The sequence below is a fragment of the Saccoglossus kowalevskii genome, chromosome 7 (assembly GCF_978046115.1).
Source record: "Saccoglossus kowalevskii chromosome 7, keSacKowa6.1, whole genome shotgun sequence".
Lineage (NCBI taxonomy): Eukaryota > Metazoa > Hemichordata > Enteropneusta > Harrimaniidae > Saccoglossus > Saccoglossus kowalevskii.
The window spans coordinates 21,429,123-21,447,884 of NC_140647.1; the positions used below are offsets into that span (position 1 = coordinate 21,429,123).

At 39.1% G+C, this 18,762-nt stretch overlaps 4 protein-coding genes across 4 annotated transcripts; all 4 read left to right on the top strand.

Moving 5' to 3' along the window:
• The first annotated feature begins 9,402 nt into the window (after positions 1–9,402).
• LOC146740855 (uncharacterized) lies at positions 9,403–9,732 on the top strand. Its single transcript, XM_085501852.1, has one exon. It carries the CDS (start codon positions 9,403–9,405, stop codon positions 9,730–9,732), a length of 330 nt encoding a protein of 109 aa, XP_085357978.1.
• A 143-nt stretch (positions 9,733–9,875) lies between these two features.
• On the top strand, positions 9,876–11,234 carry LOC102805260 (uncharacterized). Its single transcript, XM_006824623.2, has one exon. The coding sequence runs from the start codon at positions 9,876–9,878 to the stop codon at positions 11,232–11,234; it is 1,359 nt and encodes a 452-aa protein (XP_006824686.2).
• Positions 11,235–11,271: 37 nt separating this feature from the next.
• On the top strand, positions 11,272–12,831 carry LOC102805372 (uncharacterized). Its single transcript, XM_006824624.1, has one exon. The coding sequence runs from the start codon at positions 11,272–11,274 to the stop codon at positions 12,829–12,831; it is 1,560 nt and encodes a 519-aa protein (XP_006824687.1).
• A 1,598-nt stretch (positions 12,832–14,429) lies between these two features.
• On the top strand, positions 14,430–18,747 carry LOC102805493 (uncharacterized). The gene is made up of 2 exons (XM_085501853.1): positions 14,430–15,210; positions 15,314–18,747. Exons 1-2 carry the CDS (start codon positions 14,430–14,432, stop codon positions 18,745–18,747), a joined length of 4,215 nt encoding a protein of 1,404 aa, XP_085357979.1.
• The last annotated feature ends 15 nt before the right edge of the window (positions 18,748–18,762 follow it).

Below are 18,762 nucleotides of genomic sequence, written 5' to 3' on the forward strand. Positions count from 1 at the left end.
ATGCACCAGCATAATGTTTATTTAATAAACATTAATATCATCACCTTCCTTAAAAAGAGAAATGTTAGGACCATTGTCTACAATTACAGTACTATTATCTGTACTATGCTCCCTACCTTGCATACGTAACTTCTCCACCGCTGCCACCATATGTAAACTGAGAACAGACTTCTCAAGGTAGAGTGAACCAAGTGAGTATTGGTCACCAGATCCGGGAGGAGAATAACACACTGGAGAGGAGCAGCCTGGAACTGAGTCTAAATACTCACGAGATGTTCCATACAATGTATCAATATCATTATGCAAATAACTAAACTAAACGTCATAGCCTCAAATCATTACATGTACCTATATGCATACTATTATTATACTTGTAATTATTAATTATTTGTAATTACTTTTCATATATTTATTTTCAATTGTCTTCATGTTGTACATAGATATCATTTATTCCAAGACAATACGTGTTTGTTTTATATCAGTGTACATTTCTTGATTACTGGTAGAGATTGTTTACTGTTTTTTTTCTTTTTTGAATAAATATAAATATAAAATAATTTTTACAAAGAAGTCAAGTCCTTAGAAGTTTCTAGAAACAGTGTTAAAGTGGAGGAAGTCCTTTTTTCCAAATATTTTCCTTGTTTTCCTAGTAATGTTGTGCAATATATTCATGGTAAGTTTTATTTTTTTTATATATTTTTTTCCAATTTCTCCATTTTTCCACTTTGACCAATTCATTACTCTTTAAACTAATTAGTTCATGATGTTATGTTAATGGTCGATGGACTTTCCCTAATATTTAGAATTCCTGTTCGAAAAAATCCCACAGGACAAATTCGCGTAGAATTTTTATAATATTTTGACAAAAAATCTTATAGGATTCCTATAAGGACAAATTCCAGTAAGATTCCTATAATATTTTGACACAAAATAGTCACATATGATAAATTCATACAGAATGCTGTTCTATAGAAATCCCAAAGGAGTCACATAGAAAATATAATCAATTCCTAAACGATTTCAGTTTCAGCTAATTGTTCAAGATTTTATTACAGTAACTCATGAGAACAGCCACTATAATATTACAACTTTTTTATATTTAATTTTGAAAGGTATTATTGATTTACCGAAGAAAAGCAAAGTCGTAATCGAGCTGTGTGATATGTTAATGTATCTGTGAATAAACTGAATGTGATTACACTTTCACTGATTGTTATATATATACGGTGTCAAATTATTGCATGGGTTCTGCTCAGTCTCCTATGTTTTGTATAACAGCAGTTCATATTAATAACAACAACGAGTGAATGATTTTAATATTAGTATATTGCTTGACATTGAATCAAACGTACAAAGAACTTTCAATTTCCTGGTTCACATTTAGCAGCAGCTCTTTTTTGAAAGGTTTGGCATGAATATTTTGAAATGGCTGCGCTATAACTTTGTGTGATGTGATATACAGAACGCAGTTGTATTACGAGAAGTAAGTTTAATATGACAGAATCACCCTTCATTTCATTGGCGTTCTCATTGAAACAGGTAGATTTTTTACATTTGGCTCTTAAAAAAAGTTTTAATTATGCATTGAAGATTAATTAAAAATGAATACTAACTACAGCTGATGTAACACGAAATTTAAAATGGAACTAATAATTTACAACTGTAAAACAGATGTATGTTTAGAATTTTGAGATATTGTAATGCCGTGCGCTCCGTTAATGAAACGTCGCGTTCTAATTGGTCGATCGATTCCACGTGCAGCACTTTTATCGGAGAATAACTGAAAAGTTCTCGAGGTCAATATATGGGAAGACGTGCAACGTTGCGGCGACTCGTGAGAATATCAAACATAAAAACGAGTGATATAACGCCGTAATTTTCTGTTAACAGTGAATAAACAGCTCATATAAAAAGTTCAAATTGAAATAAGGCTTGATACAATGATACGTTTTTAAGTCACACTGCGTTTCCCGTTGCACTGAAAGAAAGGAATTACACTTAGACGTGTTGTAAACGGGTGTATTATAAAACGAAGAAAGAAGAACAAAATCTAAAATCTTTCTTTTCAAATTATGAAAAAGTACGATATTTGTATGTCAACACCTCTTACTGTTGCCTTCTATTATCACGATAACAGTGGCAGTTAGTGGCTATGAATATGTGCAAGACTGGCTAGTTGATACAACGTAAATTAAAATCACCAGGGCGTAATATGGTTGCTTTTACTGCCCTTAAAATTGTATTGTTGGCAAAACGTCGTTAAAGCTCTATTTATTTCTAGTAACCTGGTACACTGAATGGAAGCTGAAGTATTGCGCAGTTTATCCACTACCGGTAAGTTATTTATTGACTTCACTAAAATAAATCTCGTCACCCATTAATGTTCGAATTCTTTGAGTACGCGCTAAACACAATTGACGTAGCAAGTACGTAATGTCGTTGGAACTTAATAACAATCGAATCCACTGAACTGATCGATGGTGTTCGACTGTTGCCAGGACTGGCGAGCTGACGTGGATATCTAGCGAATACGGTAACTGTTGCATTTAGTATATAACGCGTTCTACTTGACACATGTCAAAGACAAAATGTTACCAACAGTACAACTGCAAGTCATAATCTTAAATCCTTATTCAATTACTCTTTAATTCGCAATTAACCACTTACGTAGAAAGGTAAATCATTGTATAGTCAAACAAAGAGTTAATAAAAAAAAGCTTTTAAAACTTGTTCTAGTGGTCATTTATGTGGCGTAACGATAACAGAAACGTGTATTACATTAATGGATCCGTGTTTTATGTAAGTTTTGTTGATATATTTATTTCAGTCACCGATTTGTTTTTTCGATTTTTCAGTTTTTAAAATTTATATAATGCTAATATTTCAATATATGACAAAGCATAATCAGGTGATATACGTATGCATGAATTTATAAAAATAAGAGCATGTACGTTGTAACACAGATATGTATGTTTGTGATAGGTACTCATAACCAGTATGTGTGAGTTTAAATGCGTTATCCCCCAATTCAAAATTAATTAATTACAAAAAAATCAGCAATATAGCTTCAATGTGTGATAAGCATAGGCTGCCAAACTTTTAATTATATTGGTTTCTTGTGAAGGCAATGATTCTACAAATTTATGAAAAGATGGAGGGTGGAAATAATATTTTGGGAGGTACAATTGACGAAATTCAAAATAAAATGGGCATACTAAAAGGATTTGTATCACAGACTTTACAAAGCCGCTGGTCTCTCTCCAAAGTTCCCCTGTCAGTTTCGATGCGCAGGCTATGCGAAGAGCAACGAAAACGAGCTAAGGACTTTCTGTGGGAGTTTGTAGTGACCGAAGTAAGATATTTTCCCCGCTGTAGTTCTGTTTTAAATTCGCAATATGTCACGAGTTTCTCAAACGTACAAATGTCACTTAGCCAGTTATGCTGCAAGTAACATTTAAATCTAACAGTAAATGTTTCCATAAACGTGCTTGTATTGTTAACTTCCTGACTGTACCAACAATTTTGCATATTACAAATCAACAAATTCTTTATATCAGTGATCCATGTATGCTTATTTCTAACTCCAGACCCTTCTATACTGTAAAACATATCATAATATTTACGGGGATATCTATTATGAAGCATGTTAATTAATTTTGCCCAATATTTTGCAAAGCGTTTCGCGGTATACAGAAAAAATGGGATACCTCCCACACTCACCTAATAAACAACTGTTTGGAGATTTTTGTGAGACACCAAAGTAATACCTACAAGCAAGAAAATGGATTCGTTGGAGGCAATCATACTGTCGAAACCCCCAAATTTCAGCACCATATGTTAAAATTGGCAAAATTTTGGAGTCAAAAAGTTTAAAAAATACATCATAATTAAAGGGACCTGTTTTGTCACATATTTTCATAATGGCAAACATGGCCTATTTGGCTTGTTGCTGTCGACTATAGAAGTCGACAAGAAAATACAACCCTAAGATATTTAGAGCAGGAAACTGCCTCGATTTCTTCACCTTTATTATAAACCATTTTTCATTCTTAGACAAGTGACCATCAGCTTTAAAAACCAAAACTTTTGTTTTTTCCCTATTCGCTTTCATTTTCCACCTGTCACAGTAACTACGTAATATTTTAAAAGATCTTTGCGACCCGATTACCGTATCTGAAAACATTGCTACATCATCTGCAAATAATAAGCAGAAAAGTTCGACAGAGTCGGGGGAGAGCTGTATGCCATGATCATTGCGTTGCTGCAATTAAAAGAAAAGTTCGTTCATGAAAAAGGAAAATAAAAAGGGGCTTAGCATGCAGCTTTGTCGAACGCATACAGGACAGTCAAAATATTCGGTCTTTCCATTTGGGGTGCGGACACAAGATTTCACGTTTGAATATATGCTGGACAATATTGTAAACATTTTCCCGTTTATACCCCCTTTAAAAGAATATACCACAACCTTTTTTTTATCAACAATGTCAAAAGCCTTCGAAAAATCGACGAACGCACAATAACATTTTACCCGTTTTCTTGTAATGTACTTTTGAATAATTGACTGCATTATAAAAATGTCATCAAACGTTGAGTAACCCTTCCTGAATACCGCCTGTGCTTCGTCGATCTTACCAAGTGCTTCTGCCCAAAAATACAGCCGTCTATTCAGTATCGAAGTAAACATTTTACCAAATATACTGAGCATGAAAATTGCTCCGGGTCATCGGCGGACCCTTTTTTATATATTGGAATGACAATTGCTCTTGACCAGACGTTTGGGAATTTTCCTGATTCAAATATATGGTTAAAAATGATGTTTAAAAATGGGGCCAAGGTAGGAAAAGAGTTTTTAAAGAATTCGCCAATCAGCTCGTCGGGGCCTGCAGATTTACCATTTTTAATACTAGCAATGCTATGACTAATTTCGTCATTTAAGATATTCCAATCAGTTTCCATAGTGCTAGGTTGAAATTCGTCAACTAATTTAAGTAGATCTTGGAACTCATCTGCAAAAGCAAAGTTATCGTCTGTCTAAATGACGACCAAACAGATTTGTATCAGCGCATATCAAATTTGACTTGATTTGATCTATTTGTTGGCGTTTTTTGTCCCGGCAAACATACTTAAACCTTTTACTCAATAAGTGGTATTCATGTAAATGAGTTGGGTTATTGGTATTACGAAATTTGCGTAACAATCTGTATTTCTCTTTTTTTTGTTTTGTTTACAATCATTGTCAAACCAAAGAGGTTGTTCTGTATATGTGTTTGAAATTTTCTTTTTCATACCACATTTATCAGCTACAGATAGAATCAACTCTTCAATTATATTAACAGATACATCTGTATCGAGATTTACATTTTCAGAAAACGGGTTTAACCTATTTTGTATTTCCTCGGTATATAATTTGCTCATGAATGAATCAGAACGTATAGGCAGCCATACATACTTAGTTAGTTGACCCTTTGCATACAATTTGCATTAATATAAACTTGTTTATGTACAGACCCTTGTATACTAAATGCAAGTGGGAAATGATCAGAATCTGTACGGGTCATAATAAGGAAATCAGCGATATCAGGAAATAAAGGTGTCGACACAAGAACATAGTCAACAAGGCTTGTCCCGTTACTTGAGATACATGTAAAGTCACCAACACCTGCATCGCTGCCTACTCTACCAATCAACATATGCAAATTGTGTGAGCAGCAAAGAGATAACAAAGTACGACCAAAATTGTCAGAAATGTGGAATGTGTCTTCCATATATGGAAATTCATTTATAATATAATCTATATTATCATTTATGATAAGATCTTGCTCTTACAATCAAATTTGCGTCATCAAACTTAGATAAAATGGTGATCAAAGAATTTTCAAATAATTCAATTCCATTTCGTGATTCAAGATTACCATAGAGTGTTGCATTTTGGGGAGGTATATAAACATTACAATAGATGATATCTTTATCAAAGCCAAACAATTCTTTCTGGAAAAGGGAAAATAAGCAATCATGTAGGTCAGATTTGATACATTTTACATGGTGAATCAAATTATTGCTAATTAGTGTTAAGACACCTCCAGTAAAATCGACCAAATACTGACCTTCGCGGTCTAATACGATTGTACACTTTAAGCCCATGAAAATAATTAGAGAACTGGTCGACAGATTCAGCCCAGGTTTCTGTTAAAGAAATAACATCATATGATAGTAGAAAGTTTATGAATTCGGGAGACTGAAGTTTATATATTAATCCTCTGATATTCCAAGAAATAAAGTTTATTTTTGTCGGGCCTTGGCCGGATTCCTATTCGGCAATATTGTCGACCAGCACATTTTCTCAAGTGTTCAAGAGTTGTTGTTTGTGTTGAAGACGTGTTCGAGGGCGAGTAGGTGGTCGTTGGTCTTCTTTTCTTTGGATCTGATTTGATGACCGCGTTTTATCAGATTCCTGAACAATAAACAATTTAACTCTTTTAAAATATCTCTTTTTTCCATCTGACTTCAATTTTCTCAGTATTTCATTTTGGCCCAATTCCAATTCCCCGCTCTTTTATTACTGGGTGGCCAGTAAGTGCAAGTAACTTATCATCGGAATAGTGAAATTTCACAATAATTGAATGTGTACGGCCCTGAATCGGAGTGTTCGGCACTCTAGGTGCACGGACAATATCCCGTTTAACCCATACTTTTTCAGTGATATGTTCATTTAATAGATTTAATACTTTGACCTTACAGTCTTCGAACGACTCGCCGTCTGCTTCAGTGATCCCATACAGAATGACTCCTGTCTATCAGCATCGGCATCTAAGATATCTATACGTTTGATTATTTCGACCAGCTTTTCGTTTATCACTGCACAGTCAAGATCTTGAATATTACGATTTTTGGAATTTCTCCAACTTCATCATTCAGTATATTCACAGGCGTTTCTAATTTAGACACCCGGTCATCTAACCGTGCAAATTTTTTTTGTATAATATCTTGAATATGATTCATATCTTTTAGTTCCTGTTGAATTTCATAACCACTTCGTTTAATTTCAGCAAGAAGGTCACCTTTCATGTCTTGCATGTCCTTGATGATGTCTTCTTCGTGACCTGGGTTTAATTCGATGTCACCGGCACACTGTAGAAAACGTGCAATAAATGGCTGCTGTTCCACATCTTCACAAATACCTAACACAGTTCTGAATGACAAGTTCATTTGAAATTCTAATGTCACTTCAATGATGAATACACTTGTTACGTAATGCCAACTCACACAAAATTAATTAAAGACAGTAAAGAAAGCCATATTACTCACCGATGATTCGAATTTGTATAGTAATGATTGACCCACACACACATACAGATAATCATGATAATTATGTTATTCCATTATTTTGAGTCCCAGTATATCAAATTGGGCATATTTCAAAAACGAAGAACCTTCAATAAAGACCAGTAAAGGAGGCCATATTACGCCCCCATGATTTTAATTTGTGTAGAAGTAATGATTAATGCACAGATAAACATAGTCATACGACCGTTACAACGATGTTTATGTGTTTTGTAGATTTTGAATGCTATTCTCAAAACGAAGAGCCGTTAATCAAAACCAGTAAAGGCAGCCATATTATGCCCGATGATATTATTTTGGGAGGTAATATTTAAACCACGCATAAACATAGTCATACAACCAATTTTGCGAAGCTTAATTGAAAACAAATCGGCGTTTTCTTTGATATCTTCTGTATGTTGTGCAAACCTCCCCTCTGATTGGTTATTGATTACATAGTTAGATTCCTTTGTTTCACCTGTTTGACCTGTGGTGAACTCTGGGCTAGGCAGGCTGTTGTCTTCAGTTCAGCATGTGCTTCTGAAGAGTGAAGACGTCTCTGTGTCTGCTCTGAATTGCCCTGCCGCGTTGGGTTTTCTGAAACTTTTGCTAGGTTTGCTAACATTTGTACACCGGTCCGGGAAGGTGCCACTAAACGATGTGATGTGAAGAATTGCCACCTCAGTTCAGAGCAAATGAATTTCCATGCTGACATCAATTCAATGGATACCCTGGAAAAGGTGGTTAGGCGGTTACCATCATACTTGCAATCAGATTGGGCCAAGCAAGCTGGCAAGTTGATCAGTGTGGGCACTGAACCTGAATTCCTGCACCTTACCCACTTTCTGGAGAACAGATCAGCAATTGCAAATACAAGATTTGGTAAATTGGTAGGATCTAAGCCTGATGGAGAAAAAGATTCAAATGCCAGATCAAGACAAAAGCCAAGTAAAGCTACTACATTGGCTACACATGTAGCTGACACGCCTCCCATAAATCTTCCTTCCAAGTTTGCCTCCAATGATGTTGGTGCTGATGATACTTCCATGATCGAAGCTAATGGCAGGAGAGGTTGTATGTTTTGCAGTGGTAGCCATGCATTTGAACATTGTCGAAAATTTACGTTCAAACCGTTTCAAGAGAGAAAAGACTTCATCAGGGAACACAGGCTCGGTGACTGTTGCCTAGAAGCAAGACCTCCTTACTTGGCTAGGAATTGTAGAAGTGGCCGTATTTGCCCTATCGTAGGCTGTGGTAAAATACATCATCCTTTGCTTCATCCTGCAACATCAAACTCAGCATATCAAACATCTGCAACTCCCAAGACATTCAGCAATAGTAATCTGAAAGCTCCCGCCACAGCTCAAAATGAGAGACATAGTAATGTCATTGGAAGCAAGGCGCAATGTAGTGCTACACAAACCAATCAACCACGCACAAGTTTGCAGGTGATTCCTGTTCGTGTCAGTGGTGTAGATGGAGGCCAAGAGATTGAAACTTATGCATTTCTCTACAGTGGTTCTGATTCGTCTATCTGTCTTTACAGCCTTGCTGATAAATTAGGCATTACAGGTAAGCCTGTCAATTATACGTTGTCCACACTGAATGCAGAGAGGCAGATTAATGGTCATGAATTACAGATGGATGTAAGAGGTCTAAATTTGGTCAATGGTGTGCGACTGGATAAAGTTTGGACAACGGATAGATTACCGATAGCAGCTGACAGTATTCCGACCAAGTTGGATATAAAAGGATGGTCTCACCTGAATGATATAGAATTGCCAGAGATAGAAGTTAAAGACGATACTCTCCTCATTGGGAACGATGTCCCCAAGGCACATTGGGTTCTTGAGGAGCGTCGTGGTGAAAGGAAGCAACCATATGGTATTCAAACACTACTTGGTTGGACATTCATTGGACCAATGGGCAGAAAGAAGCGTGGAGGTAACAGCATCAATTTTATTAATGTTGACCAAGTCTTGGACTCTGATTTCCCAATTCAGTGTCTCGAACCTATAACTTCTCAGCTTCATCACATGTACAATGCAGATTTCAGAGTCCTTGTTTGATACCAAGGCATGTATGTTGCTGGAAGATAGAAGAGCAAAGGCGATCATGGACAGTTCAGTTTGTCTGATGGAGGGTCACTACCAGCTGGCTCTTCCTTGGCGATATGATGATCCCTGCTTACCCAACAACAAATGGTCTGCTCTAAAGAGGTTGAAGCTACTGAAGAGGCGTCTATTGAAAGATCCTGCTCTTATGAAGAAATATAAAGACACATTGGATGGTTACATCTCCCAGGGTCATGCAAGAAGAATGACCAATGTGGATTCATCAGCAACGAAGTCTGGCTCTACTTGGTATTTACCTCATCATCCAGTAATCCACTCGAATAAACCAGAGAAGTGAGAGTTGTTTTTGACTGCGCTGCCAAATACCAAGGCACATCTCTTAATGATCAGCTTCTGCAAGGTCCTGATCTAAATACCCTTGTGGGAGTACTTCTTCAATTTCGAAAAGAGCCAGTTGCCATTGTCGCTGACATCAAGCAAATGTTCCATCAAGTTAAGGTGAAGAAGGCGGACTGCGATGCACTAAGATTCTTATGGTGGCCGGAAGGAGATTTATCTAAAGATCCAGCCGATCATCAAATGTTGGTGCATCCATTTGGTGCCACATCTTCACCAAGCTGTGCAGCATATGCTCTGAAGAGAACTGCAGATGACAACAGAAGTAATTATGACACTCGTATTGTGAATACTGTTTATAGAAACTTCTACGTCGATGATTGTCTGAAGTCTGTTGCTAGTGTTGAAGAAGCCAAGGAACTGGTGAAACTGTTGCCTGAAATGTTAGGTAAAGGAGGTTTACATCTAACAAAATGGATATCCAACTGTTGGGAAATCCTAGCACTGATCCCAGAAGCTGAGCGTGCTTCCTCAGTGATGAATCTAGATATGGAGAACTTGCCGATTGACAGAGCTCTTGGCATTCAATGGGATGTTGAAAAGGATGCCTTTAACTTCAGAATTGGCGACAGACTGAAAAAAGAGACACACAGGGAGATGTTATCCTTCGTGGCTTCAGTCTACGGCCCACTTGGATTCGCTGCCCCCTTTGTTTTACTGGCAAAACGAATCTTACAAGAATTATGTCGTGTTGGATATGGATGGGATGAAAAGGTACCAGAAGATCAACTGTCGAATTGGAGAGAATGGAGGAAAAAACTACCTACTTTGATGACACTAGCTATACCTAGATGCTACAAACCAACTGGTTTCAGTCAAATACAAACAGTGGAACTCCATAATTTCTCTGATGCCTCCTTAGGAGGTTTTGGGGTTGCATCTTACCTGCGGCTGATAGATACAAATGGTAGAATTCATTGCAGTTTGCTGATGGGAAAGTCCAGGGTCACTCCACTCAAAGCCACGACAGTGCCGAGGCTTGAACTAACAACAGCTACAGTTGCAGTTAAGGTCAGCAGACAAATTCAAGATGAAATTCAACTCCCAATCCAGAGAACCCTATTTTGGACAGATTCAACAATAGTCATCCAATATATTCGCAACATGGCAACACGATTCCAAACCTTTATCTCTAACCGCCTCCAGATTATTCACGATGCTTCATCTCCATCACAATGGTACCACGTCAGTTCGGAGTTCAATCCAGCAGACCATGCATCACGAGGAATAAAATTGGATGGTTCTAATGAGGCAGCAATAACCACATGGTTCCATGGTGCAGCATTTCTATGGCAACCTGAATCAGAATGGCCAGGCCAACCTACTGACCTACCAGAAATTGATCGTGACGACAAAGTGCTGAGAAGAAAGGTCCAAGCAACAACTATTACCCAGTGCAATACAATGGGTACAGATGTTTGGAGTCGTTTGCTCCATCAATAAATTACGAGTGAGTGTAGCATGGCTCATCCGGTTTAAGATGTACTTGAGAAGATCTGCCTTATTGAAAATAGGCCCGTTAACAGTTCTTGAACTTTCCATTGCTACCACTGACATTTGCAGAATTGTCCAACGAAGTTCATTTCCAAGAGAGTTTGCTTCACCGCAAAAGGTTCTGAGTGAGAAACCCGATTCTGAAGGTTATGTCAGTCCACTGCGAAAGTTAAACCCTAAATTAGAAAATGGAGTCCTACACGTCGGAGGACGACTGGTGAACGCACCCATTAGTCAGCAAGCTAGACATCCAATTATATTACCTCGCAATCATCATGTGACTGAGTTGATCGTTCAACATTACCATGAACAACAAGGACATGTTGGCCCAAACCAAGTATTGTCAGAGATACGACAGCAGTTCTGGATTGTTCATGGACTAGCTACTGTACAGCATGTGATTGGTAGGTGTATTAAGTGTCGTCGATGGAATGCACAACCCGGGAATCAAAAAATGGCTCCACTTCCTGCAGCAAGAGTGACGCCAGGTGAGCCACCATTCTCCCATGTCGGGATAGATTATTTTGGACCGCTGTATGTTAAGTACAGAAGAGGTACCATTAAACGATATGGATGCGTGTTCACCTGCCTGGCCATTCGGGCTGTTCATATCGAAGTGGCCCATGATTTATCCACAGATTCCTTTATACAATCTGTGTGGAGATTTATTAGTCAGCGTGGACCACCTACACATCTCTACAGTGATAATGGTACCAATTTCCGGGGAGCCGAGACTGAGCTGAAACAGATGCTTGCTAAATGGAACCAAGCTTGTATTAACGGTAAACTTAGCAGAAGAAATATTCAATGGCATTTTAATCCACCAGCAGCAAGTCATGCAGGTGGAGTCTGGGAACGGATGATTCGTTCGATAAGAAAGATTTTTCGATCTTTATTAGGAAACAGGTTAGTGGATGATGAAACGCTACTCACATTCACTACAGAAGTGGAGAAGATTCTTAATAATCGACCACTAACACATTTATCTGATGATCCAGATGACCTTGAACCACTCACACCAAACGATTTACTTTTGCTACGCTCAAATCCTTGTACGTCGGTGAGTGAAATCATAGAAGAAAATGGTCATCACAGAAGAAGAACCGAAACTCAACATCTTGCAACTGAGTTTTGGAAACGGTGGGTACGCGAGTACTTGCCAACTCTACAAGAAAGGCAGAAATGGTGCAGGCCGAAAAGGAACCTATCCATTGGTGATTTGGTACTTGTTGTCAATGAAAATATTCCTCGAGGTGAATGGCCTTTGGGGAAAGTCGAACAGACCTTTACTGATCGATTGAGTACAACTCGTCACGTTCTTGTGAAGACTTCCACTGGATGTTTACAGAGAGATGTGCACAAGCTCTGTTTATTGGAAGGCAACATGGACCATAAGACTGTGATGAAAAGACAAGATGGAGTAACTCGAGCAGCAGAGATCGGTGCAGAAGACACCAAGGAAATACATGAACAAGTAGATGGTTGTGCCCATTCGATGCCACGTCGTAGTAAAAGACTACATCACAAGAAGAAAATAGAACAATGAACCTTTGTTGAACAGAACAATGATTTTTTTTATCTTTTCATGTACATGATTCATTTAGTTGTCGGTTCTGCAACTTTAAAGTTAGAAAGGCTCCTCGTGACGTGCGCCTTTCGGGGGCGGTGTGTAAGTTGTGCAAACCTCCCCTCTGATTGGTTATTGATTACATAGTTAGATTCCTTTGTTTCACCTGTTTGACCTGTGGTGAACTCTGGGCTAGGCAGGCTGTTGTCTTCAGTTCAGCATGTGCTTCTGAAGAATGAAGACGTCTCTGTGTCTGCTCTGAATTGCCCTGCCGCGTTGGGTTTTCTGAAACTTTTGCTAGGTTTGCTAACATTTGTACACCGGTCCGGGAAGGTGCCACTAAACGAGGTAAGGAAGGTTTTCTTTTCATTGTTGGCTTCATCAGCATGAAATTATTGGCAGTGATTTGTTACAAGTTTGAGTACTCGTATGAACTCCGATTTTATCACTCTTACTTTGGGTTATTATTGCAAGTCTGTAAATGTTAGTATTCGTTAAGACTTATTTCTTGAAAATTGTTTTGTTATTTATACTATTTGCCACCCATTTTTTTTACCCAAACAAACACATTGCGTACATGTGGTCAGCTGCACGTTTAATAGAGCACATGGTATGCAATGTGTGCTTTGGCTTGTCAAAATGGTTGACAAATATTTCACAGTTAGCATTGTTATTTATTGTTACATATTTTATTTGCCGTATATTTATTGGTTGTATCGCTCGACTTTCTGCACATATTAAGAGAAATGTATATTTAAATTTACTGGACATTTTATGATAAGAATTGTTTGATTTACTTCAAATATTTATAGTTTCCCTATTTTGTTTTGTATATTTTAGAACCATATTCTGGAGATTTACTAACCTGTTCTGATTCCGTAACGATTGACCATATGGAATAAATATACGATATAACCAGAGTACGCGTTTCTAGTTGGTGGTGTAAGAGACTGTAATACCTGTGGGAGCTTGTGATGCCTACATAGTTCTCGTTTAACCTTCGCTGAAGATCATAATTTTCTGTTGCCTACATAACTTGTACATACTGGTAATACTGCTGTCAGTCAAGTGAATATCGTGCTGTGAATGTCATATCCTAGATCATAAACCCGTGCAAGACAGGGAAATGAGTCTGAATCAAAGATATTCGCAAAATAGGGACACCGAGCCAGTATGCAACTTGATAAGATACATCGTTTGAAGAAATCAACAGCTTCATATGGCGGTCATCTTACCAGAGTCTACACTGAGATAGACAGTATGATGTCCACAAAAGCAGCATACCATGAAGTAAGCAAGAAAAGATGTGCACTTGAGAAAATATTCAACTCGTATAAAAAAACTTGTCGTGAATATATGCAGTGTCTACCTCCAATGGCAAGAGGTGCTGTCGAAAGTGAATACGAGGTTGAGCTTGAAAGAAAGGAGTATTTTGATCGGAGACACAGAGAATGGGTATTCCAAACAATGGAGTCTCCTGGCCCAAAGGAAAGGATTGACGACTAAATGGAAGACACATTGGAACATGGATATCTCTTGGAAAGGAAAGTCCACATGCCAAATCTAACCAGAGCCAAATGCTTCGGTTGATTCACACACTTCGTCTTGGCCTCGACTCCCACAAGAAAACAAGACAAATCCATGGGATACTGGCAAGAGAATTTTTGGATGTGGATACTGAGGATGGTAGAATAGGTTCTAACTCCAATACAAAGACAAGTCGTGTGTCTAGGGAAGCAAGGAGAAAACTCGCTTTAGCCCGTTGTGAGTTAGACCAACTCAAAGTTGAAAAACAGATAAAGCAACGCATAAAAGAGTTGCAGCTTCGAGAAGAAACAGAAAAACGTCTGCTTCAGATGCGTCAAGAGAGGGAGCAGCAGGAAGCAGAAATGGAAATTATGCAAGCTCAAAATCGGGTAAGACAAGCTAAGGTAGAAGTAGACTTTATAGATGAAGAAATTGAATCTGACCAGAAGTCTGATATACTCCCTGGTTTGCAGAGGCAGACCCAACAAGAAATGATGAGCAATTATTTCCAATCGTATATACCATCGTGTAGTCCAGCCAATAGTCAATTCAGGACTACAGGGGCATCAAGTCCACAACATACAAACTTCGTTGATAATGCACATGGTACCAACGAACAATATCATGATAACAGAGGAGGGCCTATAGGGAAGCAGATGACCCCGAAGAAGTCAAGTAATGGTGCTGCTCTCTCTGAAACGTTCCAATTACAGAAACTGTTAGAAAGTCAACAGAAGACAATGGAATGCATTGTACAGAATCAGCTGGAGACTACCAAAGCATTAGCCATTAACTTGAGTCTACCAAAACACGAGTTTCATACCTTCGATGGTGACCCGGTCGCATATCCAACCTTTATCAAAAACTTTGAGGTGAACATAGAACAATTAGTCAAGGATGATAATGTCAAACTATCATATCTGCACGGGTGCAGCTAAGGAAGCAATCAGAAGCTGTGTAATTCTCCCTCCAGAGCGAGGATATACAGAAGCCCGGAAGATCCTTTCAACAAGCTTTGGTCAGAAACACGTCATAGTGCATGCTACAATTGACAAAGTGGTGAAAGGACCTCAGATAAAGGCATATGAAGTGGATAAGCTGCAGAAATTGGCTCGTGATGTGAAGAATTGCCACCTCAGTTCAGAGCAAATGAATTTCCATGCTGACATCAATTCAATGGATACCCTGGAAAAGGTGGTTAGGCGGTTACCATCATACTTGCAATCAGATTGGGCCAACCAAGCTGGCAAGTTGATCAGTGTGGGCACTGAACCTGAATTCCTGCACCTTACCCACTTTCTGGAGAACAGATCAGCAATTGCAAATACAAGATTTGGTAAATTGGTAGGATCTAAGCCTGATGGAGAAAAAGATTCAAATGCCAGATCAAGACAAAAGCCAAGTAAAGCTACTACATTGGCTACACATGTAGCTGACACACCTCCCATAAATCTTCCTTCCAAGTTTGCCTCCAATGATGTTGGTGCTGATGATACTTCCATGATCGAAGCTAATGGCAGGAGAGGTTGTATGTTTTGCAGTGGTAGCCATGCATTTGAACATTGTCGAAAATTTACGTTCAAACCGTTTCAAGAGAGAAAAGACTTCATCAGGGAACACAGGCTCGGTGACTGTTGCCTAGAAGCAAGACCTCCTTACTTGGCTAGGAATTGTAGAAGTGGCCGTATTTGCCCTATCGTAGGCTGTGGTAAAATACATCATCCTTTGCTTCATCCTGCAACATCAAACTCAGCATATCAAACATCTGCAACTCCCAAGACATTCAGCAATAGTAATCTGAAAGCTCCCGCCACAGCTCAAAATGAGAGACATAGTAATGTCATTGGAAGCAAGGCGCAATGTAGTGCTACACAAACCAATCAACCACGCACAAGTTTGCAGGTGATTCCTGTTCGTGTCAGTGGTGTAGATGGAGGCCAAGAGATTGAAACTTATGCATTTCTCGACAGTGGTTCTGATTCGTCTATCTGTCTTTACAGCCTTGCTGATAAATTAGGCATTACAGGTAAGCCTGTCAATTATACATTGTCCACACTGAATGCAGAGAGGCAGATAAATGGTCATGAATTACAGATGGATGTAAGAGGTCTAAATTTGGTCAATGGTGTGCGACTGGATAAAGTTTGGACAACGGATAGATTACCGATAGCAGCTGACAGTATTCCGACCAAGTTGGATATAAAAGGATGGTCTCACCTGAATGATATAGAATTGCCAGAGATAGAAGTTAAAGACGATACTCTCCTCATTGGGAACGATGTCCCCAAGGCACATTGGGTTCTTGAGGAGCGTCGTGGTGAAAGGAAGCAACCATATGGTATTCGAACACTACTTGGTTGGACATTCATTGGACCAATGGGCAGAAAGAAGCGTGGAGGTAACAGCATCAATTTTATTAATGTTGACCAAGTCTTGGACTCTGATTCCCCAATTCAGTGTCTCGAACCTATAACTTCTCAGCTTCATCGCATGTACAATGCAGATTTCACAGAGTCCTTGTTTGATACCAAGGCATGTATGTCGCTGGAAGATAGAAGAGCAAAGGCGATCATGGACAGTTCAGTTTGTCTGATGGAGGGTCACTACCAGCTGGCTCTTCCTTGGCGATATGATGATCCCTGCTTACCCAACAACAAATGGTCTGCTCTAAAGAGGTTGAAGCTACTGAAGAGGCGTCTATTGAAAGATCCTGCTCTTATGAAGAAATATAAAGACACATTGGATGGTTACATCTCCCAGGGTCATGCAAGAAGAATGACCAATGTGGATTCATCAGCAACGAAGTCTGGCTCTACTTGGTATTTACCTCATCATCCAGTAATCCACTCGAATAAACCAGAGAAGGTGAGAGTTGTTTTTGACTGCGCTGCCAAATACCAAGGCACATCTCTTAATGATCAGCTTCTGCAAGGTCCTGATCTAAATACCCTTGTGGGAGTACTTCTTCAATTTCGAAAAGAGCCAGTTGCCATTGTCGCTGACATCAAGCAAATGTTCCATCAAGTTAAGGTGAAGAAGGCGGACTGCGATGCACTAAGATTCTTATGGTGGCCGGAAGGAGATTTATCTAAAGATCCAGCCGATCATCAAATGTTGGTGCATCCATTTGGTGCCACATCTTCACCAAGCTGTGCAGCATATGCTCTGAAGAGAACTGCAGATGACAACAGAAGTAATTATGACACTCGTATTGTGGATACTGTTTATAGAAACTTCTACGTTGATTGTCTGAAGTCTGTTGCTAGTGTTGAAGAAGCCAAGGAACTGGTGAAACTGTTGCCTGAAATGTTAGGTAAAGGAGGTTTACATCTAACAAAATGGATATCCAACTGTTGGGAAATCCTAGCACTGATCCCAGAAGCTGAGCGTGCTTCCTCAGTGATGAATCTAGATATGGAGAACTTGCCGATTGACAGAGCTCTTGGCATTCAATGGGATGTTGAAAAGGATGCCTTTAACTTCAGAATTGGCGACAGACTGAAAAAAGAGACACGCAGGGAGATGTTATCCTTCGTGGCTTCAGTCTACGGCCCACTTGGATTCGCTGCCTCCTTTGTTTTACCAGCAAAACGAATCTTACAAGAATTATGTCGTGTTGGATATGGATGGGATGAAAAGGTACCAGAAGATCAACTGTCGAATTGGAGAGAATGGAGGAAAAAACTACCTACTTTGATGACACTAGCTATACCTAGATGCTACAAACCAACTGGTTTCAGTCAAATACAAACAGTGGAACTCCATAATTTCTCTGATGCCTCCTTAGGAGGTTATGGGGTTGCATCTTACCTGCGGCTGATAGATACAAATGGTAGAATTCATTGCAGTTTGCTGATGGGAAAGTCCAGGGTCACTCCGCTCAAAGCCACGACAGTGCCGAGGCTTGAACTAACAGCAGCTACAGTTGCAGTTAAGGTCAGCAGACAAATTCAAGATGAAATTCAACTCCCAATCCAGAGAACCCTATTTTGGACAGATTCAACAATAGTCATCCAATATATTCGCAACATGGCAACACGATTCCAAACCTTTGTCTCTAACCGCCTCCAGATTATTCACGATGCTTCATCTCCATCACAATGGTACCACGTCAGTTCGGAGTTCAATCCAGCAGACCATGCATCACGAGGAATAAAATTGGATGGTTCTAATGAGGCAGCAATAACCACATGGTTCCATGGTGCAGCATTTCTATGGCAACCTGAATCAGAATGGCCAGGCCAACCTACTGACCTACCAGAAATTGATCGTGACGACAAAGAGCTGAGAAGAAAGGTCCAAGCAACAACTATTACCCAGTGCAATACAATGGGTACAGATGTTTGGAGTTGTTTGCTCCATCAATAAATTACGAGCGAGTGT